The sequence below is a fragment of the Podarcis pityusensis genome, assembly GCF_964106645.2.
Source record: "Podarcis pityusensis genome assembly, chromosome: 12".
Lineage (NCBI taxonomy): Eukaryota > Metazoa > Chordata > Lepidosauria > Squamata > Lacertidae > Podarcis > Podarcis pityusensis.
In genome coordinates this window covers 1,691,858-1,716,921 of record NC_138037.1, presented here as the reverse complement: position 1 = coordinate 1,716,921, position 25,064 = coordinate 1,691,858, and the positions used below count along the sequence as shown (strand labels likewise).

General features: G+C 46.7%; 2 protein-coding genes and 1 long non-coding RNA gene across 5 annotated transcripts; 2 read left to right on the top strand and 1 right to left on the bottom strand.

The window, feature by feature from the left end:
- Window positions 1-1,049: 1,049 nt before the first annotated feature.
- LOC308459853 lies at window positions 1,050-3,295 on the bottom strand. The gene is made up of 2 exons (XR_013978341.1): window positions 2,905-3,295; window positions 1,050-2,104 (listed from the first exon to the last, which is right to left on the bottom strand). It is a non-coding gene; the product is annotated as an uncharacterized lncRNA (long non-coding RNA).
- Window positions 3,296-4,346: 1,051 nt separating this feature from the next.
- Window positions 4,347-10,190, top strand: LOC308459809 (zinc finger protein 213-like). Its single transcript, XM_080975519.1, has 7 exons — window positions 4,347-4,423; window positions 5,343-5,846; window positions 6,119-6,200; window positions 6,450-6,532; window positions 7,188-7,368; window positions 8,117-8,221; window positions 9,132-10,190. Exons 2-7 carry the CDS (start codon window positions 5,433-5,435, stop codon window positions 9,908-9,910), a joined length of 1,644 nt encoding a protein of 547 aa, XP_080831645.1. The 5' UTR covers window positions 4,347-4,423; window positions 5,343-5,432; the 3' UTR covers window positions 9,911-10,190.
- A 4,725-nt stretch (window positions 10,191-14,915) lies between these two features.
- Window positions 14,916-24,083, top strand: LOC308459811 (uncharacterized protein). 3 transcript variants are annotated; one of them, XM_080975521.1, is made up of 6 exons: window positions 14,916-15,040; window positions 15,903-16,407; window positions 16,853-16,922; window positions 17,198-17,280; window positions 18,372-18,498; window positions 20,912-24,083. In XM_080975521.1, exons 2-6 carry the CDS (start codon window positions 15,994-15,996, stop codon window positions 21,811-21,813), a joined length of 1,596 nt encoding a protein of 531 aa, XP_080831647.1. In that variant the 5' UTR covers window positions 14,916-15,040; window positions 15,903-15,993; the 3' UTR covers window positions 21,814-24,083. The 3 variants fall into 3 exon arrangements, with proteins under 3 accessions (XP_080831647.1, XP_080831649.1, XP_080831648.1); XM_080975523.1 differs by lacking the exon at window positions 14,916-15,040 and adding an exon at window positions 15,045-15,064; XM_080975522.1 differs by lacking the exon at window positions 14,916-15,040 and adding an exon at window positions 15,120-15,218.
- Window positions 24,084-25,064: the final 981 nt, after the last annotated feature.

The window sequence follows — 25,064 nt, the reverse complement described above, 5'->3', positions numbered from 1 at the left end:
TTGTCTGTATTTGCATTAGGGTAAAGTAACTGCCTTTTGGTTCCAGAGGGTACAGCTACTATTGGTTCATTTAAGCTGCTGTATTTGGATCCTCTGTCTTATTGGTTCCCTCCAAAAGGCAGGACTGTGATTGCCTGATATTGTTCCCTCCAAAATGTATCCTTTCTTGCTAGTTCCCTGTCCCTATAAATGTAGCTTTCCTCTCCCCAGTCTTCAGTCTTGTGCTTTAATCAAGAAGTGTTACTAGAGAACTGTCTCCAGCATGTTATATCAGGAGAGCTGAAATCACAAACCCCACGTCACATGCATGGGCTTCTCTCGCATCAACTCAAAGCCCTCAGTCATCTGCACACCTCTGTAGCAACTGCACATTTGGAATCTGTGGAAGAAAGAGCTGCACAATTGTGTTTATAACTACCCCAAGAAATGGGACCATTCCCATACATAAAAACATAACGACATGCCTACTTACAGCATTCAGGGTTCTGAAGCGCCTGGAAGCCCTGGGATCTCACTCAGCTCGGAGACTGGGGTGGCGTGCAGCAATATGGGATGCTGCATTTTTGTAATATTTTGTTTAAGTTGTCTGTGGTTGATTTTAATATATTAAGTGGTATAGGAAATTAGATGATCAAATCCACTCCCAGCTTTGCAGGAGAGCAGCTGCAGTCTCCAGCCAGTAAGCCATTGTACAAAGGTGAAAGAGGGGTCAGTGGGTGGAATGGGGAGAGCCAGCGTGGTGTAGTGGTTAAGTGCAGTGGACTCGTAATCTGGGGAACCGGGTTCGATTCCCCGCTCCTCCACACGCAGCTGCTGGGTGGCCTTGGGCCAGTCACACTTCTCTGAAATCTCTCAGCCCCACTCACCTCACAGGGTGTTTGTTGTGGGGGAGGAAGGGAAAAGGAGATTGTTAGCCGCTTTGAGACTCCTTGGGTAGTGATAAAGCGGGATATCAAATCCAAACTCCTCCTCCTCCTCTTCTTCATCACACCAAAATATATAAACTTATTTAATGATAATTACTATAAAAAATGGGAAGAAATTTAGGGAAGTTTTTAATGACTGGTGTTTTAATGTATTTTTAATCTTTTGTTGGAAACCGCCCAGAGATGGTTAGCCGCTTATTTATTGGCAGTTTATTTCCTGGGCTGAAATCCTAAAAAAGCTCAATAACTTTGGTCAGCCCTCACGCATGTCCACTTCATCAAATCTGGCCCTCTTTGAAAAAAGTTTGGGCACTCCTGGGGAGTGAAAGGTGTCCAAACTCTTCTTCTTCTTCTTCTTCTTCGTCGTTGTCGGAAGGGGATGAGACAAGTGCTCTCCTCCCACCTCAGCACCTTCTCTCCATCCAAAGACACCTTGCAGTCAGTTTTAAAACAATAACAAAACCAAGGAAGGTGCAAAGGAGGATGGGAGGTGGCCTGAGCCCTGACACAGATAGAGGCATGGAGGGCTGCATTTAGTCCCTGAGCCTGATAGTCTTTCTCAATGCTCTAGCCTAGCACCATTCACAAAGTACCATTCATGGCAGGCACACACCCTTTCCTGGCTCGCCTCGGGCAACAAAATGTCTCAGGCCAGCCCAAATTAGAATGAACCTCTGTGCCACATGCATTTCCTACATGGTAGGGGTGCGTGCAAAACAATTTATGTGCAAATTAAAAAAAGGAAATGTGCAAGGCATCTTTGCTGTCTTGGTTTTTGTCTTCCAAGTGCCCCAGATCTGTCCTCCAGTTCACCCCTTGCTGCCTTATTTGGAAGCAGGAGGCTTGGACCAGACTTCATTTCCTGCCAGACATTTGATTTAATGCTGCTTATATCCTTGTATCTAACAGCTGTGGATAGGGGTGGAATCAGGAAGGAGGCTGTGGCACACAGGGAGGGGTTAACCCTTTCCTTGCCTCCCATTAGCTCCTCTGCTCGGCCTGACCATTGCCCTCCAAAGCACAGCCAATTCCTGGAAGCTGATATTTGTATCCATGAGTCAAGCTGCCTTTCTGGGAGACTGAAGTGCACTGTCATTTGTTATGGATCCTCTCACTGAGGAAAAAGCAATAGAATCAAAGAGTTGGAAGGGACCCCGAGGGCCATCTGGTCCAACCCCCTACTGTAGCAGGAACCCCCCACCCCAATCATTCAGTTTGTGCAAACTTCACACACTCACACTCACACACTACATATGCCACACTTCCGTTATAAATTCATAGAAAAATCAACCATACATCGGATTTGCACTGTTCCATTTTTATTTTACTCCATATGACAAGGACTATCAAAGGGGGGTGGCTTGGTTCTGGTCAGCCATAATCCCTTCACCATCCCAGCACATCCACAGGAGCCCTGCCCAGTTGCTATGCCAGCCCTGATGGTCCTAGACAGAAGACCATCAAGATGACAAAGAACTTGCATATGGGAGTGGATTCAGCATGGACTGAAACAAAGGACAATGATCAGATCTTCCCTCTGGGGGCAGGAAACTGCCAACTCCCCTTTGTCTCCTGGAAGTGACTCATGGGCAGGGGGAAGGAGGAACCAGCCAGGTGACAGGACACTCAGGTTACCACCACAACTCCTCCCTCAACCCCTCCTTTCTGTAATGTATGCATGATGTCAACTCCTCCTTTCTGTAATGTATGCATGATGTTTCTGGGGGTGGGCTTGACCTAGAGGATGGGAATTTCAAAGTTTTTATAAGGTCTTGCACACCATCTTTCTGGGTCTTTCCTCTCTCTTGCAAGTGAGGGGAACACCCTGTTGCAACAGTTCAATAAAGGCCAAGCCTACAGGCTGCTGTTTTGCTCCAAGTTATCCTGGTTGGTGTCTTTATTTTGTCCAAGGGAGCCCTCGGATTTTTCCGGTAACACTACAATGCAGGAATCGTCTTGCCCAACCTGGGTCTTGAACCCACAACCCTGAGATGAAGTCCCTCATCCTCTACCCACTTCCTGGAGTCTCTTCCCTCTCAGAGACGGGGATGCACGAAAGAATATTTCAGTTAATAGTCTTTGAATCACACTGCCCAAAATGCTGAATGCTCCCCATGCATGGTGAATAGGCTGAACGTGATTTCTGGAAAGGTTTGCACCTCTAGAGGTGGAAATCAGGCAGCGGACTTGCAGCATGATTTTGCATGAGTGATGGAGGGGGGGTGCCTGAGAGAGGATCTCCCACCCCCTTCCTTGCCCAGCTGCAACACAACAGCCCTGCAGTGCTGCCCGTGGGTCTTGTTCTCCGGGGGTTGCTGCTTTCAGCTCAGACGCAGAGGGACCTGGGGAGCACCAAAGCAATTACTTTAAAAAATAAATAGAGACCAACTAAGTTAGTTATTGGTCATACCAATAACTAACTTAGTTGGTCTCTAAGGTGCTACTGGAGTGGGGGGGATTATTTATTTATTTGTTTTGTTTTGTTTCGACTACGGCAGACCAACACAGCTGCCACCTGTAACTTAAAAAATAAGTCAATCTCCTAGCCAGTGAACCCTGCACTTTTGGGTCCAACGGGCACCCAAACTGCTGGGGAGAACAGGGCCAGCTTCCAGCTTGGCTTTCAGAGCACCAGTGAATCTAGGAATGGCCTTCATCTGGGTGGCTGTTGAAGGTTCAGCAGCGTTAGTTAGCAGAAGTGGCTCACTAAAGCAGTGGATTTGGCGGACTTCCTTCCCGCCTGCTCTTACACCAGGAATGAGGACGCAAAAGTGCCTTAAACTTCAAGTCACAGGGATGAGCGGAGCTTCTTGGCTCTGAAGCGGGGAAGACCCCAATAATCCCCTCCTCTGCGCTGGCTGAGAAATCAGTGGGGGCTCGGAGGTGGGGGGGGGGTTGGGTAGAGAGTGTAGAAAGCCGAGCAAACCCAGCCCTCTCCCTGAAACACCACAGGCTTCATAAACACCTGCTATGCTAGGCTTCCTCAAAGTTCTGAGACTACAATTCCCATCATCCCTGACCACTGGTCCTGCTAGCTAGGGATCATGGGAGTTGTAGGCTAAAAACACCTGGAGGGCCAAGCTTGAGGAAGTCTGTACTAGGCCCTGCAGAGGCAGATCTACCTGAAGTCTAGGCTTAATGGGGACTCGACCTCCATTCCTGAGGAGATTTCCTCCCAGTCCTCTACTTGCCCTTGTCCAAGATGGCGGTGGTGCCTCCTCCGCCCGCTTCTATCCTCAGTGCCTCTCCTAAGATGGCGCCTTTGATACCTGCCCTATCGCTCCCTTTCTCCCTTTCCCAGCATGACGGAGCCCTCCCTTCCGCCCTGTTCCAAAATGGCGCCTTTGGTGTTTTGGCGCGCACCGCCGCATCCCCCACCGCCTCGAGGACCGGAAATAACGCAACGGAAGGGCGGGGCGCGCAAAAGTCCTTCCTGCCAATCACTTCCTGAGGGGGTCTCCGTCTTTCTCTCTCTCGACGGCGCCTTCGGGAACCTGGTTAGTCTCCTCTGCCATAGGGCAAAGTGGGGAGAATGAAGAGTCCCAGGGGGCGGGCTGAACGATGGGGGAGCTGATGGGTCTCAAGTCTACAGTGATGCAAAGATGGGGTTCAGCATGCTGAGTGGACAAGACCGAGAGGGGGTCCAAAGGTCAAGTGGGGAGCAAATGGGACTCCTCGACCCAGAAAGGGAGCCCAGCTAGGAGAAGGAAAACTCTGATCCTGAACCTCCTTCAGGAGAAGAAAAGGCTGAGGAGTAAACCTTCCACAAACCCAGAGTGGATTCCCTAAGGCGGTTGGGTGACACTTTGTACGCCTCCTTCCAGCACCTCCTGCAGTCACTTTGGTGCTGCTCACAAAGCAAATTGACTTCACCCCCAGAGGTGCACTCCATTGTTAATTCTTCAATTTGACATTTAAATTTAGATCAACCAGGTGAAGCAAAATGCCGATGGGGTGTTTGTGCTTACCTACGCCAAAATCTCAAGGGCTTTATTTTCCCCACACTTGATGTTTTATGTTATTGCTGCTGTTGTTGTTATTATTAATATTATTAGAATTATACAATCGTAGAATTGTAGAGTTGGAAGGGATGCCAAGGGCTGTCTAATCTAAGGTTACCAGACATCCCCGTTTCCCAGGGACAGTCCCCAGATTTACAAATCAGTCCTCTGACAAAATCCATCTATTTAGTAGGAAGTTGAAAAGTGTCCCTGGATTCACTGAAAAAAATCTGGTAACCTTAGTCTAGTCCAACCTTTTCGGTGCAGAATCCAACTACTACTACACTGATTACCCAAGGCAGATTAAAATTCAGTATTAATAAGAATTAAACCAAGACTCATCCACGCCTGCCCAAGGAACATTTTTCTTCTCCTGACAGTGTGTCAATCTTACAGCAATGTATTTGTTTTGTAGTATTTTCTAGCACCTCTAATTTGGACGGATAAGACTTGGCAGAAGACTACAGGTTACTTCCAGTCTCTTGGGGGCTTCCTGAGAGCCCAGATGGATGAGCAAGACTCAGCTGGCCCTGAAGCAGGAAGAGGCCATGTCATCAAAACCGAGAGCAGTGGGGGATTCTGGGAAAGCTCTGTGAAGAAGATCCTGGGAGAGGAGGACATTCTCCGCTCAGATGTGCAGAGCCAGCAGCTCAGGCAGTTCTGCTACCAGGAGGCCGAAGGACCCCGAGAGGTTTGCAGCCGACTCTACTGCCTTTTCCGTCAGTGGTTGAAGCCAGAACAGCGTACGAAAGCCGAGATGCTGGACCTGGTGATCTTGGAGCAGTTCCTGGCTGTCCTTCCGCCAGAGATGGAGAGCTGGGTGAGGGAATGTGGAGCAGAGACCAGTTCCCAGGCGGTGGCCCTGGCCGAAGGATTCCTCCTGAGTCAGGCAGAGGAGAGGAAGCAGGCAGAGCAGCAGGTGAGAGAGACTTTCCTCTGGATACTCCCAAGGTCTTCCATCATGAGGGAGAGGACCCCCAAATTCTCAGCTAATGGCTCTTCTTTTTTGGAAAGCGTTCAAGGAATGAGATCTGATACCCCTAAATTGTTTGCTTCTGCCATTCCTTTTCTAACCCTTCTCCTCATTCTCTGTTTGGAATCCTTGTTGAGGTTCCTGCTTTGCAGGGAGTTGGACAAGATGGCCCTTGGAATCCCTTCCAACTCTAACATTCTATGATTCTTTTATTTCAGGGAAAGGACCTTTTTGCAGAAATGGGCCGGTATTCCTCTGAGGCAGAAAGAACTCCGTTGGACACCAGAGAGAGGCCACAGGGTATGGAGGATTGAGTTGTTTTTCTGTTTGGTCACATTCCGTGAATCCTGAAACTCATCCAGGGGTTCCTTGAATCTTCTTGGGGGAAAGCCCCAAGGAAGGGAAGACGCTAAAATACGAAATGGGTACAAACGTCCAAATGCACTCTGCGGGTGAGTTTCTAAGGCCCATCTGTCGTTAGAGCTTCACTGCTTCACCTCTGAGAGAAGCATGCACACCTGGCTTCACACTTACCTTTGTCTCTTGCAGGTGACGGAAGGATGTTGGCAAGACCTCCTCATTCATCTTTTCATGGGGGTGAAGGGAAAGCAGCCGCTGTGGAACCAGATCAGGTAGCAGGAATGAGCATATTGTGGAAAGAGGCTGATGGGTGGGATAGTCAGGGTGCCTCTGGGCCCAAGCAAATCTCACTCTTCCTCCACTTTGTTTCTGGCCAAGCTGCCCTGAACAAAGACCAAATAGGCCTTTCTAGAAGGTCAGGGTGCTGAAAATAAGGAACAGCCGCCTTGCCTCAACTAGCCTTACTGTTGCTTGCATTATTTCTCGGTCACCGTTCTCTTTCTTTATTGTTGAATACTACTATAGGCTTCTAAGCCGTTGAGAAACCATAAAAACAGTAGCCAGGACTCACCTTCAGGGCTTTCCTAGGTCTCCTTTTGCTTCCCATTTGCCCCCTGAAGAACAGCACACAGAGAGAGTACAGAGGGGATCCTCCCCCCCCCCCCGGCAAATTGGAACACTTGTGCCAAGAGAATGATTTGAGGAACACCATGTTCAGTTCCACCCATTTACAACAAAATTAATACGCAGCATTGAAAGACACAATAGAAGAATTCATTTAAAATATAAAAATAATAATCCATAACTAAAATGTGCAGCAAATCAATTCCTTTAAAACAACACAGCCATTAACAGGCAGAAAACACCAGATCAATGTCTAGTCGATCATCTTTACGCTATATGAGGACATTTCCCTTTTTCTTTTAGGGTTCAGTGCGCTTTGAAGATATCACTGTTCCTTTCACAGATGAGGAGTGGGTGTTGCTGGATCCTGAACAGAAAGCTCTGCATAAGGAAGTTATGGAGCAGAATCGTGAGATGATGGACTTGTCGGGATTTCGGTCCCTACGAGCTGCACGAGCTGCCAGGAAGCAGCAAAAGCTAAAAGGTGGTTGTTTACATCAGGTGTAGCTGACCGGGGGAAAGGAAGTCTGAGCCAGTTCTCAGACTGTCCTCAGTGTAACCGGGGTGGAGTTACACTTCTTTCTTCCGCTCCTGGACTGGAGCAGTGTTGAGTCGGAGAACTCTAAGCTGGACTACTCAGGACGTGCAGTCGTGTGTATTTTCTATGCAGTTTTAATAAAGTAGTCTCTCTGGACTAAAGGAGGATTCCTGGATGGTAGCCAGAGAGTGACCACCGGACTAATCGCCCCGGAGTGCTTTGGGATGCTGGCAATGCTCCCGGGCGGGCGATCTTCCAACAGGACTTTCTCGGTAAAGCTCCCCGTTGAATCATAATACAGTCATACCTCGTGTTGCGTACGCTCCGTGTTGCGTACGTTTGGGGTAAGCACGCTCACTGCCTGGAAGTGTTTCCGGAACACGCGTGACCCGGATGCGCGGAACACTTCTGCACACTTTGCGCATGTACAGAAGCACCCAAATCACGCTACTTCTGGGTTTTTTGTTTTTGTGCGTTCGCATTACGTAGCATGATCCGGAACGGATCGCATACGTAACACGTGGTTCCACTGTATGTTCTGAAATGTAATATGTATATCTCTATGTGACAAACCTCTAATATTTTTATGGAGCTCAACAGTGCCACCTACAATATTTGTGACTCTTAACACCCGTACAGAACATTTTGAATAGGGAGCTATCTACTGTTTCATCTGTGACCATTCTTTCTCCAGGTAAAAGAAAAATCCTTCCTAAGGTGCCACTGGAAGGAGTTTTTTATTTTGTTTCACCTACGGCAGACCAACACGGCTACCTACCTGTAACTATTCTTCCTCCAGGTATCATTACTACTATTGTTATTATTCTTTTTATTTCAGATTAAAAAAACCTCAAAGCAGTTTACAAACTATGTTAAAAGTCAAATAAAAGAATCCAGAATAAAACAGTACATCAGAACGTCAGCCTAGTCTGAACTGCCAAGGCCTTTCCAAACGTAGGCTTTAGACTTCTTAGTTTCTCCAGTAGTTTCTCCTTGGCTCTTTTGATGTTACATCTGTCCATTTTTTGTGGACCAATGAGGCTACTGACCTTGGAGATGAAGCAGATTCGATGATAGGACCAAGTAAAATCTTATCTGAGAAAAGAGCCAGGTTTTCTAATTTCAGGATCTCATAAATATCATCCTTGATGCCAGTCAACAAAGCTAATGAGCCCTTTAGTAAGACCTCACAGATAACTCCCTTCAGTTCTTCCCTTATGAAAAGCACTCGTTGTTGGCATTTCACCCCTCCCTTCTGGGAGAATCGTATGATCTGGTGGTCAGAGAGAAGGGGGAGGGAACTGTGTCTTTAATCTTCCTTTTCCTGACTCTGAGCCTCCTGTTTAGGGAGAGTGATTTCATCTCTGCTGTAGATAAGATGTGTGAGTAAGAAGCTATACCACACAGTCTGTATATTCTGTAAATAATTCTGTAGCTTGTAGAAATCAAGAAGAACTGCTTCAAAACTCTTGCAGCCCCATCTACGTTTATTGAACCTCTGGCGGTGGTGCTCATAACGCACAGTTGTGAGTCCAGGTTTCCGGATTATGCTGAAGGTGTTCCAGTCTTCCTGCCTAGCCCAGTCGGGGTGCATATCGGGTTCCAGGTGTGGACAGATCCTGGCATCAATCCACACTCATTAGCATTGTTCAACCATTGAGGGCTAAATTTCCTCCTGAGGCCCTGATCTGTTTTTCTCTTTGTTGCAGGTGGTGATCAATTAGAAATGAAAAACAAGGGAGAAACCGGGGAGAAACTATATCGGTGTTTGGAATGTGGAAGGAGATTCAGTCAGGAATCCCAACTCATGTCCCATCAAAGAATCCACACTGGGCGCAAACCCTATCAGTGCTTGGAATGCGGAAATACCTATAGTCACAGAAGCACTCTCATTGCCCATCAAAGAATTCATACAGGGCAGAAACCTTATCGGTGCTGGGACTGTGGAAAGGGTTTCAATCAGAGGGCCAGTATCGTGGCACATCGAAGACTTCATACTGGGGAGAAACCCTATCACTGCCAGGACTGTGGGAAGTGTTTCAGTCAGAGGAACAGTCTCGTGGTACATCGAAGAACTCATACTGGGGAGAAATCCTATCAGTGCTTGGAATGTGGAAAGTGCTTCAGTCACAGCTTCACTCTCACTTGCCATCAAAAAACTCATACTGGGGAGAAATCCTATCAGTGCTTGGAATGTGGAAGGAGCTTCAGTCAGAAGTCCGGTCTCACTTCCCATCAAAGAACCCATACTGGGGAGAAACCCTATCAGTGCTTGGAATGTGGGATGAGGTTCAATCGGAAGGGTAGTCTCACTGCCCATCAAAGAATTCATACTGGGGAGAAAGCCGTATCAGTGCTTGGAATGTGGAAAGAGCTTCAGTCAGAACTCCACTCTCATTACCCATCAAAGAAGTCATTGTGGGAAAAACTAACAATGATTGGAATATGTACTGAGCTTCAGTCAGAGCTCCTCTCTCACTTCCCATGAAATAATTTACACGGGGGGGGGGGGGGGGAACCTTATCAGTGCTTCAAATACAGAAAGAATTCCGCAATCTCACTGCCCACCAGTGAACTCACAATCAGGAGAAGCCATAACCATGGCTGTGTACAGAACTAAATTTTAGGGGACTTTACTTAATAGGTAGATGAGGATTGCAACCGTGTTTTTGACCTTTGGGGACCCAGCACAGAAGTCGACCGTGTCTTTAAGGACCATGGAGTATGGGTATGCCAATAATAAGGGCAATAAAAGCAATTTATAACAATCAGACGGCAAATTTGATTATAAATAATGAGTTGACTGAATATTTTCCAATCCAAAAGGGGACTAGGCAGGGATGCCCTCTCTCCTCTTCTTTATACTTACCTTGGAGGTTCTGAATGAGGTAATGAGGGAGGGATAGAATAAAAATTAGGAAGAAACTCATATCAACTTAGAGCCTTCGCTGATGACATGCTGATAATGATAGAGGAACCAGTAGATAGTATACAAGAATTAATGGCAAGGATAGACGATTTTGGGAGAGTGGTGGGGCTCAAAGTAAACAAAGAAAAAAACTACGGTCATGGTTAAAAATTTGGGTGAACAGAGGAAAAAATTAATACAAAAGAGGAATGGTCTTCAAATTGTAAAAAAAGCAAAATACCTTGGAATTCAAATAACATTGAAAAATATTGAATTATTTGAAGAGTATTATAATAAAATTTGGAAAGGAATCAAAAAGCAATTGGACATTTGGTAAAGATTAAAATTGTCACTTTGGGGAAGGATTTCTACGATAAAAATGATTGTATTACTGAAATTGTTATTTTTATTTCAAATGCTCCCAATAACCAGTAATTACCAGATATTTGAAGGATGGAGGAAGGATATTACAGTTTGTTTGGCAAGGAAAGAAGCCAAGGATAAAGTATAATATTAACAGATTCCAAAGAAGGGGGGGGAGTTTGGATTACCTAATTTGAAACTTTATTTAATTTTGCGGCCAGTTTCGGGTGGGTTAAAGATTGGATTTTGCTGAGGAATGTGGAGATCTTAGATATTGAGGGGTGGAACAACCGATTTGGTTGGCACTTATATTTGGCATATGGTAAAGTGTTAAATAATAAAGATTTCTTAAATTGTGTAATAAGAAGGCCCATATATAAAGTTTGGGAAAGTCATCGTTGGTTACTTGAACCGAAAACACCCTGGTGGGTTTCACCACCAGAGGTGATAGGAATTAAAAAATTGAACATGGGAAAGATCTGGCCAACCTACCAAGTAACAAAAGAACAAGGTATTTTAACATTAAGAGCATATGAAGAAATTAAAGAGGATTGCAGTAGTTGGCTCCATTATCATCAGATAGCAAATTTGTTTAAAGAGGATAAAAAACAGGGTTTTGAACAGGGGATCTCAAAGTTACAAAAGGAATTATTACAATCGGATAAAAAGATAATATCAGGAATGTACAATTTATGATGGGAGTGTGATCTAAAAGATGAAGTCATAAAGGAATCAACAATAAAATGGGCGCATGACCTGGGCAAAACAATATACCTAGAAAACTGGGAAAGATTATGGACCCAAGATATAAACTTTACCGCTTGCTACCTGATAAGAGAAAATATGAAAATGTGCCACCGATGGTATGATACACCAGTGAAACTGGCCAAAATATATAAAAATTATTCAAACAAATGTTGGAGATGCAATGCAGAAGTGGGAACCCTAATTCACATGTGGGGTTGTAGGCTAATAAAACAGTTTTGGATAAGGATTCATGAAGAATTGGGGGGGGGGGAATTAAGATTACAATTCATAAAAAATCAGAAGTATATTTATTGGGACTACTAACAGATGATATTCCTAAAAACCAGAAGAATATATTCCTATATGGAACAGCGGCAGCAAGATTATTGGTTGCAAAAAACTGGAAAACAATAGTACCAGAGTTATCGGAATGGAGATCCAAAATTTGTGAATTCATGAGCATGGCAAAATTAACAGTGACAGTGAGAGGAGGCTTCACTCAGAAGGTCAATAAAGAATGGGAATGTGTTGAAACATATATGGAAAGGGTTGGAAAGGTAAGCTAATTATTAGCAAATATTATTAGTAAAAAATTGTAACTATATCGCAAGATAAATGAATAAAAATAAGAAAAAATTGTTTATTAAAGGAATTTAAATAGAACAGCAGAATAATATAAGAACAACAAGATTGCATATAGGTGAGGGAAGTAGGGAGGAGGGGGAGGGAGAAGAAATATTAAAGATTAAAATAATATAGGATGTAGTATGGGTTTGTTTGCTGATTTGTGTGTTTATTTTTGTCTGTATGCTTTGTTATGGTTATCAATAAAGTTGTTTTAAAAAAATAAAAAAGGACTATGGAGTACACACCCAGGACCCAACACTTCTTCACACTACTATGCTACTACATTAGCCAATGACCTTCATGCCATGCCTGGTGGAGGATCAAGCACGATTTGGCCCCACTGATGAGGATACCATCTATCAGGATAGCTGTCAACCGTCCCTTATTTGGCGGGAAACTCCCTTATCCCAGCGCCATGTCCCGCTGCTGTCCCTTATTAATGATGTCCCTTAAATTTCCCGGGTTTCAAAGGAAGCAGCTCCTCTCCCGCCCTCCCTGCCGGCCAGGGAGGAGGGAGGCTCCAACTGTGTTGCTTGGCTGCCCAGCCCACCCCCCTCCGGCCTCCTCTCACCAGCCTCGGCCCCCGGGAGCCCCTCCCCGCCGGGACTGGCAGGAGTCTCGGGCCCTTCCGCCACCATCCTCGCAGCCGCCAAACTGAGCGTCTCTGCCTGGGGCCTCCCCTCTGCCCATCGCCGCCGCTCCCGCCGGGCCATACTGTGGCCGCGCCGCCAAAGGACCCGGATGAGATGGGCAGCCTGGCGCGCCCTATGAATAGCTGAGGAGCCTTGAGAGGAGAGTGAGGGCAACCATGGAGAAAACAGTTCAGAGAGAGGAGGAGGAGGCACGGTCAGGTGTTCCAAGGGCTACAAGGGAAGGACCGCAAGAGCTTCTCCCATAGATTTGTAGTGGTAGACTAGCATAGATGGTCTGATCTGCAGGTTTACTTCGGGCACTATTTCCCCCCCCCCCCTTCCTCCCGCCCCGCCTGATGGAACCGAGAGCTGCAGATGGAGCACGAGAGAAAAGATACAGAACTGCAGCAGCATCTTCGTAACTTGGACTTCGTTTTGCGCGAAAAGTGGTTGCTGCTTGTAGTTATTTAATCAGCTGGTGTCTTGAGCAGCAACCTCTGGAAATGAAGGGCTAAAAATGGTTCGAATCCCTGCGATGGGCTGAGCTCCCATTGCTGGATCCCAGCTCCTGCCAACCTAGCAGTTTGAGAGCACATCAAAGTGCAAGTAGATAAATAGGTACCGCTCTGGTGGGAAGGTAAACGGCGTTTCTGTGTGCTGCTCTGGTTTTGCCAGAAGCGGCTTAGTCATGCTGGCCACATGACCTGGAAGCTCCCTCGGCCAATAAAGCGAGATGAGCGCCGCAACCCCAGAGTCGGCCGCGACTGGACCTAATGGTCAGGGATCCCTTTACCTTTACTGTTGAATAGTGAGTAGACATGGCAGACGACACAGCGATTTCTCCAAAGCAGCTCTTTATTTTGTAAGCTGGAACAGAACTGAGCAGCAAACAGCTCAGCCGGCCTGCTTTTATAGGCAGCCGGCTGTCAACATTGTAGCAACAACAACCCAGGGTTTCCCGCCTAAAATAACTGAGGTGGACCTGAGTGAAAACTATCTACAGTTTCCCCCTGCTGGCCCAGGGTGAGAACTTCAGTACATAACATTTACCTTTAATCAGAAGAACACAGGTAGCGCTGTGGGTTAAACCACAGAGCCTAGGACTTGCTGATCAGAAGGTCGGTGGTTCAAATCCCCGCGACGGGGTGAGCTCCCGTTGCTCGGTCCCTGCTCCTGCCCACCTAGCAGTTCGAAAGCACCTCAAAGTGCAAGTAGATAAGTAGGTACCACTCCGGCGGGAAGGTAAACGGCGTTCCCGTGCGCTGCTCTGGTTCGCCAGAAGCGGCTTAGTCATGCTGGCCACATGACCCAGAAGCTGTACGCCGGCTCCCTCGGCCAATAAAGCGAGATGAGCACCTCAACCCCAGAGTCGTCTGCGACTGGACCTAATGGTCAGGGGTCCCTTTACCTTTTTACAGGATGTATAAGGCAGCACAGCCTGTATTAGGTATCCATTCTGGGCACTTGGGATTTGCTACCTCTGCTCCTTTTACCGATAGCCAGACCAGTCTTTCAAACGAGCATAAAAAGGTTTACTTATAGAAATCTTGTGTCCTTCAAAGCAGTGTAAAGGTAAAGGAACACAGTGTTCATGGAAGAAACTCGGCTACGAGCGATCGCCAAAGAAGAAGTATGAATAATAAATTATTATCATTATGATTATGATTATGGGGCTTGGAGGCAGACGAAGCCCCCGACCCTGCGCCCTGGCGGGGCACCTGCGCTTCGGGAGAGAGCCGGCTCCGGCTTCGCGCATTCGGCTCTTGCGGGACATCCTGTGCGGGTTTCTTTCTTTCTTTCTTTCTTTCTTTCTTTCTTTCTTTCTCTCTCTCTCTCTCTCTCTCTTTCTTTCTTTCTTTCTTTCCTTCCTTCTCTCTCTCTCTCTCTCTCTTTCTTTCCTTCTCTCTCTCTCTCTCTCTCTCTCTCTCTTTCTTTCTTTCTTTCCTTTCCTTCTTTCATTCTTTCTCTCTCTCTCTCTCTCTCTCTCTCTCTTTCTTTCCTTCTCTCTCTCTCTCTCTTTCTTTCCTTTCCTTCTTTCATTCTCTCTCTCTCTCTCTCTCTTTCTTTCTTTCTTTCTTTCTTTCTCTCCCTCCCTCCCTCTGGCGGTGCTCCTGCTGGAGAGAGGGAATGCAGAGACGGAGAGGGAGGGCTGAACTTGCTGCGCTCGGCTTTTTGAGGGTTAAAAAAACCTGAGCTGGATTCCTAGAGAGGCCGGGCGAGAAAGGGGGGCGAGGCGAGCAGGTCCTCCAGAGCAGAATTCCCCCCCCCCCTTTCCCGGTCTCTTCCTCGCTTTTGTCTTTCTCCCTTCCCAGAGCTTCCTCGGTGCCCCTCCTGGGATCCGGTGAGCCTCGTCTCTCTCCCCCCTGTGGGTGCAATGGGGAGAAGGGGGGGGCAGGGCTGCATGGGAAGGATGCATGGGGGGCGGATCCTGCTCAGCTCAGGAATAGGGGGACCCCCAAGTCAGGGAGCAGAGAGTCCTACTGCCCCCAAAGCCAGAGAGAGGACGAGGAGGGCAGGAGGTCTGCAGCTCTATCCCTGCCCCTTGCCCCATGCCAGGAAACCCCATTCAGATGGATGAGCCCAGTCTCAATATCGGGGGGGGGGGAGGGGATGGCCTGATCCTGCAGGGCTCCTCTCCCCTTCTGATGCTGAGTTTCCTGCAGATGCAAGCGAACCTTCCTTTGCACTTCCCTTACAATCAAAGCTCCCCCCCCCCCAGATAGGACAGGGGTCTTATCCAGACTCCTGGCTGGCACATGTGCACCTAGTCAGACCTGCAGGCCCTACATGCTCAGAGGATCTTTTGAGATTGAACAGGAAGCCGTGTCGAGAACCTTGGCTCCCTGCACTGCAAGGGAATGGACTGGGTGGCGCTTGGCATCCCTGACACTGGAGGTGTCTAGACCCTGGTACAAGTTCCTCACTTGTCCATCACGGTTCGACTTCATGCCTTGACTGCAAGCACTGAAAGGCAGGAGCAGCCAGGCTGATTCATCTCACAGAAATCCCTTCAGTTGCCTTCATATTTTGCTTGGGAAGTGTCCTTCTGCGTGGGCTAGAGGCTGACTTCCCTTTTTTAAATAAAAGGAAATTCAGTGTCTGGGCTGGGGTGCAATCCAGCCCTTGTTAATAGCACGACTCATCTAATCTTGCTCAATGAACCTTTTTCTTCTGCTGATCATGACTATGCATTTGCTTTGTAGGACTTCCTAGCACCTCTACTTAGGACAGACAGAACGGGGCAGAAGACCAGGGGGCTTCTTCTGATCTCTTGGGGGATTCCACAGAGCCCAGATGGATGAGCAAGACTCAGCTGGCCCTGAAGTGGGAAGAGGCCATGACATCCAAACTGGGAGCAGTGAGGGATTCTGGGAAAACTCTGTGCAGAAGATCCTGGGAGAGGAGGACACTCTCCGCTCAGTTGTGCAGAGCCAGCAGTTCAGGCAGTTCTGCTACCAAGAGGCCAAAGGACCCCGAGAGATTTGCAGCCGACTCTACCACCTTTACTATCAGTGGCTGAAGCCAGAAAGGCACACGAAAGCCGAGATGCTGGACCTGGTGATCTTGGAGCAGTTCCTGGCTGTCCTTCCGCTAGAGATGGAGATCTGGGTGAGGGAATGTGGAGCAGAGACCAGTTCTCAGGCGGTGGCCCTGGCCGAAGGATTCCTCCTGAGTCAGGCAGAGGAGAGGAAGCAGGCAGAGCAGCAGGTGAGAGAGACTGTCCTCTGAATGCTCCCAAGGGGCTCTGAACAGGAGGGACAGTACAGTGGTACCGCGGGTTACAGACGCTTCAGGTCACAGGCGCTTCAGATTACAGACTCCGCTAACCCAGAAATAGTACCTTGGGTTAAGAACTTTGCTTCAGGATAAGAACAGAAATTGTGCTTCGGCGGCGCGGCGGCAGCAGAAGGCCCCATTAGCTAAAGTGGTGCTTCAGGTTAAGAACAGTTTCAGGTTAAGAACAGACCTCCAGAACGAAATGCGTTCTTAACCCGAGGTACCACTGTATACCGAAATTCTTTCCTAATGGCTCATCCTTTCAGTTTTTGGAAAGTAAGCAATGAGATCTGATAGCCCTGAAGTGTTTGCTTCTGCCATTCCTATTGTAATCCTTATTTTCATTCCCTGTTTTGAATCCTTGTTGCTCCTTCAGGGAAAGTTTCTGCTAGCAGAAATGCCTGAGGCAGAGAGGACTCTGCTGGACACCAGAGAGAGGCTGCTGGGTAAGGAGCCTTTTTGGTCTCTCTTTTTGGTCTCATTCTATTAATATGGAAACTAATATTTGGGTTTTCATCTTTGGGGTGGGTGGCGACAGTTGAGGCCAAGAGCCCAGAGGAGGGGAGATGTATTTTTACACAAATAAAATATGAAACGGGTACAAATGTCCAAATGTGCTCATCACGTAAGGCTTTTTCTAATGCCCGCCTTAGAGATGCACAGCTGAACCTCCGAGAGAAGCATGCAGGAATGTCTTCCCACTTACCTTTGTGTCTTGCAGGTGACAGAAGGATGCCGGCAAGACCTCCTCACCCCTCTTTTCTTGGTGGTGGAGCAGAAGCAGCAACTGTGGAACCAGATCAGGTCAGGGGAAGGAGCTTTGTGGGGAGAGGCCGAGGGGTGGGGCAGCCAGGTGCCTCTGAGCCCAAACAAATCTTTTTCCTCCTCTTGGCTTCTGTCAAAGCTGCCCTTAACAAAGGCTGAAATGTCATTAGTATAATTGATTGCCATTTGTTGCCATTTTCTTCATATGCTTAACAGTGAATGCTAAAACAGGCTTCTAAGCAGTAGGCAGACTATGAAGAGTGGCCAGGATTCACCTATCCAGCTCCATGAGTTGCACAGCGGGGCCTCCCTGCTCTCCTTCCCACACCTCGGCTGCCACGCACTCCTTAAACTTAGCTTTAGGACATTGGGAAGATACCCTTCCACGTAACAGCAAGATGAGAGATAGGATCTTTCCATCTGGAAAATGAGAATGTTTCTGCTAACAAAATGACTTGAAGAACACAGCGTGAAGTTCCACCCATTTAAACAATGATTAATACCCATCATTAAAATTGTTGTTGTTGTTGTTTAGTCATGTCCGACTCTTTGTGACCCCCTGGACCAGAGCAGGCCAGGCACTCCTGTCTTCCACTGCCTCCCGCAGTTGGGTCAAACTCATGCTGGTAGCTTCGAGAACACTGTCCCACAATCTCATCCTCTGTCATCCCCTTCTCCTTGGGCCCTCCATCTTTCCCAACTTCAGGGTCTTTTCCAGGGAGTCTTCTCTTCTCATGAGGTGGCCAAAGTCTTGGAGCCTCAGCTTCAGGATCTATCCTTCCAGGGAGCACTCAGGGCTGATTTCCTTAAGAATGGAGAGGTTTGATCTTCTTGCAGTCCATGGGACTCTCAAGAGTCTCCTCCAGCACCAGAATTCAAAAGCGTCCATTCTTTGGCGATCAGCCTTCTTTATGGTCCAGCTCTCACTTCCATACATCTATCATTAAAATACATGGTGGGGGGGCGGGAATTTCCACAGAGACGTCAAAATAAGCATTCATACTTAAAATGTGCAGCAAAACAATCCCATCCAAGCAAGACAGCCATTAACAGGCACAAAATATCAGAGCAATGTGTAGTAGATAATATTTACGCTGTCTAAGAGGAGGACATTTCCCTTTTTCTCTTAGGGTCCAGTGTGCTTTGAAGATATTGCTGTTCATTTTGCAGACGAGGAGTGGGCGTTGCTGGATCCTGAACAGAGAGCTCTGCATAAGGAAGTCATGGAGGATAATTGTGGGATCCTGGTCTCTCTCAGTAAGGCTCCCTGTTGGATCACAATACAGTGGTACCTCAGTTTAAGAACAGTCCTGTTTACGAACAATTCTGTTTAAGAACTCCGCAAAACCAGAAATAGTGTCCCGGTTTGCAAACTTTACCTTGGCCTAAGAATGGATTCCGAACAGTGGAAGGGCACCGGCGGCAGGAGACCTCATTAGGGAAAGTGCGCCTCAGTTTAAGAACGGACTTCCGGAACAGATTATGTTTATAAACCAAGGTACCACTGTATTTGCTTTGAAATTCCATACATATATCTATAGGTGAAATCTGCAATATTTTGATGGAGCTGGTTGCACTCACTGAGCGAGAGCTGGCTGTCTTGGAGGAGAAGGGGAGAAAGTGAGGGCTCTGTGACCCCCCCAAAAAAAACTTCCAGGGGAATCTGGAGCCTCCAAGGACACCCCACAGTGCAGAGGATCTTGAACGGGGCTGAGAAAGCTTCCTGAAGGATTGGGGGGCAGGTTAAGATGGCAAAGGGGAGCTATGCTCCCTCCAGGACAGGAAGCCCCTGATGTGCACCTAACCGAGTGCTAGCACCCCAGAAACAAGAGCTGGCTCTGGGAGGAAGAGCCACAGGACCCCCAAAAGTACTTAAGAAAAAGGAAGCCCATCTTGAAATGGCACTACGCTGCCTGGGGGGAAACTTGAGAAGAAGAGACCTGCTTGTGAGTATGAGGGAGGTGGAAGGGGAGCAAGAAGCAAGAGGGATGAGAAAGAGAGAGGTGAACTTCTAAAGCCCAAACAACTGGGAAATGGAAAGGATAAGAGGTGGAAGAGAGGATTGGAAAGGCGAGAGTGGAGCGGGAGGGGGGATAAAAAGACGGTGGCTGTGTGAGTGACTGTCTCGCTGGTGGAAAATAGCGCTAAGGGGAAAAGAAGGGGAACATCTGTGAAGCAGCCCCTTTCTCTCTCTGAAAAAGGCCACCCCAGAAAACAAAGATTTCCACTCAAGAAATTTGAGGCTAAAATTGGAGTATAAAACTGACTCCAGACAAGAGTGAATGCATGGGGGAAACGTCTTCGAGGGACTGAATACCGTATTTTTCGCTCTATAAGACGCACCAGACCACAAGACGCACCTAGTTTTTGGAGGAGGAAAACAAGAAGAAAAAAATTCTGAATCTCAGAAGCCAGAACATCAAGAGGGATCGCTGCGCAGTAAAAGCAGCAATCCCTCTTGCTCTTCTGGCTTCTGGGATAGCTGCGCAGCCTGCATTCGCTCCATAAGACGCACACACATTTCCCCTTACTTTTATAGGAGGGAAAAAGTGAGTCTTATAGAGCAAAAAATACGGTAAATAGTGTGGGTGTTGAAATACAGCAAGACCTGAATGGACTATTGGACAAATGTGGATTGTGGAACTTGAGTGGACTCTGGCTTGATTCAAACCTTCAAGGGGGCAGGTAACATTAAAACTCTCCTAAGGAAAGAATAAGCCAAGAGAGGAGTAGAGGCTATAAAGGAGACAAGGCTACAGGCAAGAGGAGAGGAGGACAGAGGAAATAAGAAAAGCAGAGGGCTTAAGACTGGAGAAAGAAGGAAGAAAGAAGTTTTATCAGTTTTGTTGGCGGGGGGGGGGGGGTTTAGTTTATTTTTTCCCTGCTTCCCATTTCTTGATGTCCAGAATTATATTTAAGGGTGGTGTTTTGTTTTGTTTTTGAAAACTGAAAGGAGGGGGAAGGATAGAAGGAGTGGTCTGGGAGAGAGAGACCAGAGGAGTGGGCATATCATGGCTTTTGATAATGTGTCCTGGGTTTTCCTGACAAGACGCCCTAAAATGCCATGGAGAGATGGACTGGAAAGTCCGAGGATAAGAGATAATGATGAAGACGATATGATGCACATATGACTTGTAAAAATGCATTAAAATAAATAAATGATGGTGCTCAACAGTGCCACCTCCAGCACCTCTGATTCTAACACCCCTACAGCTCCCCTTGAATGAAGGGGTATCTCCTGGCTTGTCTGCAAATATTCTTCCTCCATTCCTTTTAAAAAACAATGGTGAAGCTGGTCTGAACTGCCCCAGCATTTTTAAATGTAGGCTTTGCAGTGGTAAGAGAAGTAATTTCTGTCCGGATTTATGCTTTCGTTTTTGCTTCTGTCTGTTTTTGGTTGACCAAAGGGATGACTGACGTTGGAGATGGAGTGGAGTCCATGATTGGCCCAAATGAAACACATCCCAGAAAAGAGTCAGGATTTTCAAATCTCAGTTTCCCATAAATATGTCAATTGATTCCAGTCAATAAAGGCAGTGAACCCTGTAGTAGAACCTCACATCTAATTCCCTCCGTCTTTTCCCCTATCGCATGCGTTCATTAGCATTGTTCGATAATTTGGGGCTCCATTTCTTCCTGAGGCTCTAATTAGTTTCTCTCTTCATTGTAGGAGGGGATGAATTGGGAAAGAAGGATGAGGGAGACCATGACAAAATCTACACAGTGGAGAATCCGTATCAATATATGGAGTGTGGCGAGAGCTTCAGCCAGAGCTCCCTTTCCACTTCCCATCAAATAAATCCCATTGGGAAGAAACACTATCAGTGCCTGGAATGTGGAAGGGGCTTCACTCGGAACTCGCGTCTCACGGCCCATCGAAGAATTCATACAGGGGAGAAACCCTATCAGTGCTTTGACTGTGGAAAGAAATTCACTACAAGCACAAGCTTCCATCGACATCAGAGAATTCACTATGAGGATGAAGACTATCAGTGCTTGGAATGTGGAAAGAGGTTCAGGTGGAAGGTCAGTCTCACTTCCCATCAAATAATTCACACAGGGGAGAATCCATATCAGTGCTTAGAGTGTGGAAAGAGCTTCAGTCAGAGGGCCCATCTCACGACCCATCAAAGAATTCATACAGGAGAGAAGCCGTATCAGTGTTTGGAATGCGGAAAGAACTTTAATACAAGGCCAAACTACTATCGACATAAAAGTATTCACCGTGAGGAGAAACCATATCAGTGCTCGGAATGTGGAAAGGGGTTCAAGTGGAAGAGTAGTCTCGCTTCCCATCAAAGAATTCATACAGGGGAGAACCCCTATCAATGTTTGGAATGTGGAAAGAGCTTCAGGTGGAAGGACAGCTTCACTTGCCATCAAAGAATTCATACAGGTGAAAATCCCTATCAGTGCGTGGAATGTGGAAAGAGTTTCACTGTGAAGAAAAACCTCACTTGCCATCAAAGAATTCATACAGGCAAGAAACCCTATCAGTGCTTTGGGAAGAGCTTCGGTCAGAGCTCCCATCCAATTTCCCATCAAATAACTCACAGTGTGGAGAAACCATAGTAATTGCTGTGTAGTGATGACTGCTTGGGAGAGACTATGGAAGATAGATTTGAAATTTACTGCATATTATACCTTGAGAGAAAACTATGTGAAAATAATGTATAACACCATATAAACTAGCAGATATGTATAAAAATGTACGTGCCAGAAATGTCAACAGGAGGAAGGGTCATTTTATAATATGTGGTGGTCCTGTGAAAAGGCAAAGTGTTTGGGGGGAATGATATATAATTAACTGAAAAGGATGTTTAATCTGACAGTTCCTTAAAAACCTGAGGTGTTTCTGCTAGGAGCAATGGGGACGGAGGTTGTGAGAAAGCTAACCAATTTATTTATGTAGCATCAACAGCAGCTAGAACTTTATTTGCACAGAGGTGGAAAGAGGAGGGATTACCAACAAAGGAGGAATGGCTTCTGAAACAGGGATTATGCTGAAATGGTGAAATTAACTGCCAGATTAAGAGGATATAATTAAGTGTTCAAGGAGGATTGGAGACCATTGATGGATTATCTATTAAAGTATCACCCAGACATGAAGCTGTCAGCAGGATTTGAAATATTAATGGATAGGTGAAAGAATTAACAATCCTAGAGTTTAGAAAGTAAAAATTTATGTGCTGTAAAACAACTAATAAAAGGGAGCAAAAAACAAACATCAGGAAAGGGAGGTGGGACATCAAGAAGAAAATTCATGGGGTAAAAAAATTATATAATGTTGTGAAATACTTTTGGAGATTTAATAAAAAATGCTTTTAAAAAAAAACAGTTGTTATTAACCAGTAGTAATTAAATTTTAAGAGACTTAGTATTTGGGTGAGGATTGCAACGGTCTTCTTGTGCTTCGTAACCCCAGCAGAGAAGTCAGTCTCGCCTCTCAGAGCCATGGGGTGCAAGCCTGGTGCCCAATATTTCTTCACACTACGAATCCAGATCTGCATGGTGGAAGTCATTGGCCAAGTGTTGAATGTATCAAAATCACTGAGGTCTAATTGGATCCGTAGAATGTTTGGGATCTGGTGGGCAGGGCTTGTGTGTTCTGCTCTGGAACCAGCGCCTCCAGGGGCTTCCGCTAAGAGGGACCAACAGCCTCTTTGTGCTTCTTGCCCCACACAGACTTGCTTCATGCTGTTGTATTTAGTGTTGACTCATGTTAAGCTAATAGTCTGCTAGGACCCCTTGACCCTTTCCCCATATGCCACTGGCAATCCAGATGTTCCCCATCTGATATTTGTGCATCTGGTTCTTCCTGCCTAAGTGCAGAACCTGACATTGGTCCCTATTGAAGTTCACTTTCTTAGTTTGGGGCCAGTTCTCCAACTGGGAGATGTACTGATTCTTTTACAGGTGGTCCCTTTAGATCAGGCATAGGCAAACTCGGCCCTCCAGATGTTTTGGGACTACAATTCCTATCATTCTTGACCACTGGTCCTGTTAGCTAGGGATCATGGGAGCTGTAGTCCCAAAACATCTGGAGGGCCGAGTTTGCCTATGCCTGCTTTAGATATTTCAAAAGATGGCTCTTATATCTGTTCTCGGTCTCCTCTTCTCCAGGCTAAACATACCCAGATCCCTCAACTATTCCTCAAGATGCTTGGTTACCAGACCCTTGAGCATCTTGCTGGCCCTCCTCTGGACATGTTCCAGTTGGTCAATATTCATCTTGTAGTGCCCAGAACTGGACACAGCATTCACTTTCTCTGCTGCTGCATTGGACTGTTGACTCACGTTCAGCTTATGGTCTACAAAGACCCCTGCTGCTGGCAAGCCAGGTCTCCCCACCCACCCCCTAGATTTGTAATACAGCAGTTCTTATTTACTGAGGTGTGTTGTGTGCAATTACTGTCCTCTCCCCTCTCTTCCACACTCTTTTCCTCTTCTGCACAATGAAGCCACCCATCTTAGCCCCAGAAGAGGGAGCACAGAAAGGGCAAGGGTGAGTGGGCAGTGTTGAATGGTCTCTTTAAATCTGAAGGTTCGTTATTGTTCCACAAGATGTGTATTTCTTTAAAGGCCAGAGCAAATAACGTGAGCTAGTTTTACAGCTGTGAAGCAGTATAGCAGGTGCTGTGAAGTTGTGGTAATTAAGCTGTTGGGTGTGGCATATAAAGAGCAGCTCTCTCACTACCCTGGTGGGTGGGTCATGATTATTGATATATTGTAATTTAGTATTAAAGGAGTTTTTGTTATTAAAACCTAGCAAAAGTTATTTTTGCGTTCCTTGTAATGTGTGGTCTCCCCAGCACGCCTTCTGTAGCACAACTAATCTGCAAATAGCCAACAGGCAACCCCAGGACTTGCCCCCAGGCACCCAGACTGAGCCAGTTTGGACATCCAGGCCCTGGTTTCACTCCATCAACCCCATGAGACGAAGTGTGCCTGCACCTGAGGAAGAGCGCGAAGGGAGACTAGCTTTCCTTTAGGGCCCCATCCAGTTCTACCATTCTGGGACTTTGTGGCTGAGGAGAAGGGGGCTTGGGAGGAGCAAAGCCACCCTATGGGGCACCTAAGACCCCTTTGCCTGCAAGAGACTGCCTGCCTCTGAACAACCAGGCAGAAATCCAACTGGGGAAGCACCTCCCCTTTCTCTTTACTGTGGCAAAGTAAGCTTTGGGTGCACCACCTACAGTTCTCCCCAACTGCGCTGGGACGCAATTCTGTGTGCTCCTGATCAGTCAGGAAATACCAAAATCTGCAGCCAAGCATATACAGTAGAAGCAAAAAGCAGCTCTTAATCCTGGTCTTTATTGTTGCTACAAGGGTTTGACTTGAGTGGCTAGTGAAGAAGAAGCCCCAAACAAAGGGTTACTCTCTGTGTTTGAGATTTATGTGGAAGCTTGCACTCCAACATAATAATAATAATAATAATAATAATAATACGCTGCCCATATGGATGACTGCTGGTTTGTGCCTGTGGGATGCTCTCTCCAGGGAAGTTGTACGTTAAAGAAAATTCTGGGTTGAGAGACTACTCAGCAGCCCAGCTCATCGGGGTACCAGTCCCCTCGGGTCCATGCGGTCAGTAAAAGAAGGAAATTCCAGCCAAGCAATTTGGAGCAAAACAGCAGTCAGTAGACTTAGGTCCTTTCTTGTTGCACAACAGGTTCAACAGCAGCGAGTGAACCCAGAGCATGCGGTGACATTGACTTTTAAAACTTCCCACCATATCCCAGAATAAAGTTCGTACAGCATCATTGCTACATCACTGACGTGTCACCAAAGGGGGGGGGGTAGACAGGGGTTACACTAGTTTA

Bases quoted from the DNA above. Each gene is read 5' to 3' on its own strand.
- LOC308459809 (XM_080975519.1), top strand. From the start codon at position 5,433: ATGGATGAGCAAGACTCAGCTGGCCCTGAAGCAGGAAGAGGCCATGTC. The intron at 6,533-7,187 runs GTAGCAGGAATG...TTTTTCTTTTAG, and splicing joins CCGCTGTGGAACCAGATCAG to GGTTCAGTGCGCTTTGAAGA. The intron at 7,369-8,116 runs GTGGTTGTTTAC...TTCTTTCTCCAG, and splicing joins GAAGCAGCAAAAGCTAAAAG to GTAAAAGAAAAATCCTTCCT.
- LOC308459811 (XM_080975521.1), top strand. From the start codon at position 15,994: ATGGATGAGCAAGACTCAGCTGGCCCTGAAGTGGGAAGAGGCCATGAC. The intron at 16,408-16,852 runs GTGAGAGAGACT...TTGCTCCTTCAG, and splicing joins GGAAGCAGGCAGAGCAGCAG to GGAAAGTTTCTGCTAGCAGA. The intron at 18,499-20,911 runs GTAAGGCTCCCT...TCTTCATTGTAG, and splicing joins TGGGATCCTGGTCTCTCTCA to GAGGGGATGAATTGGGAAAG.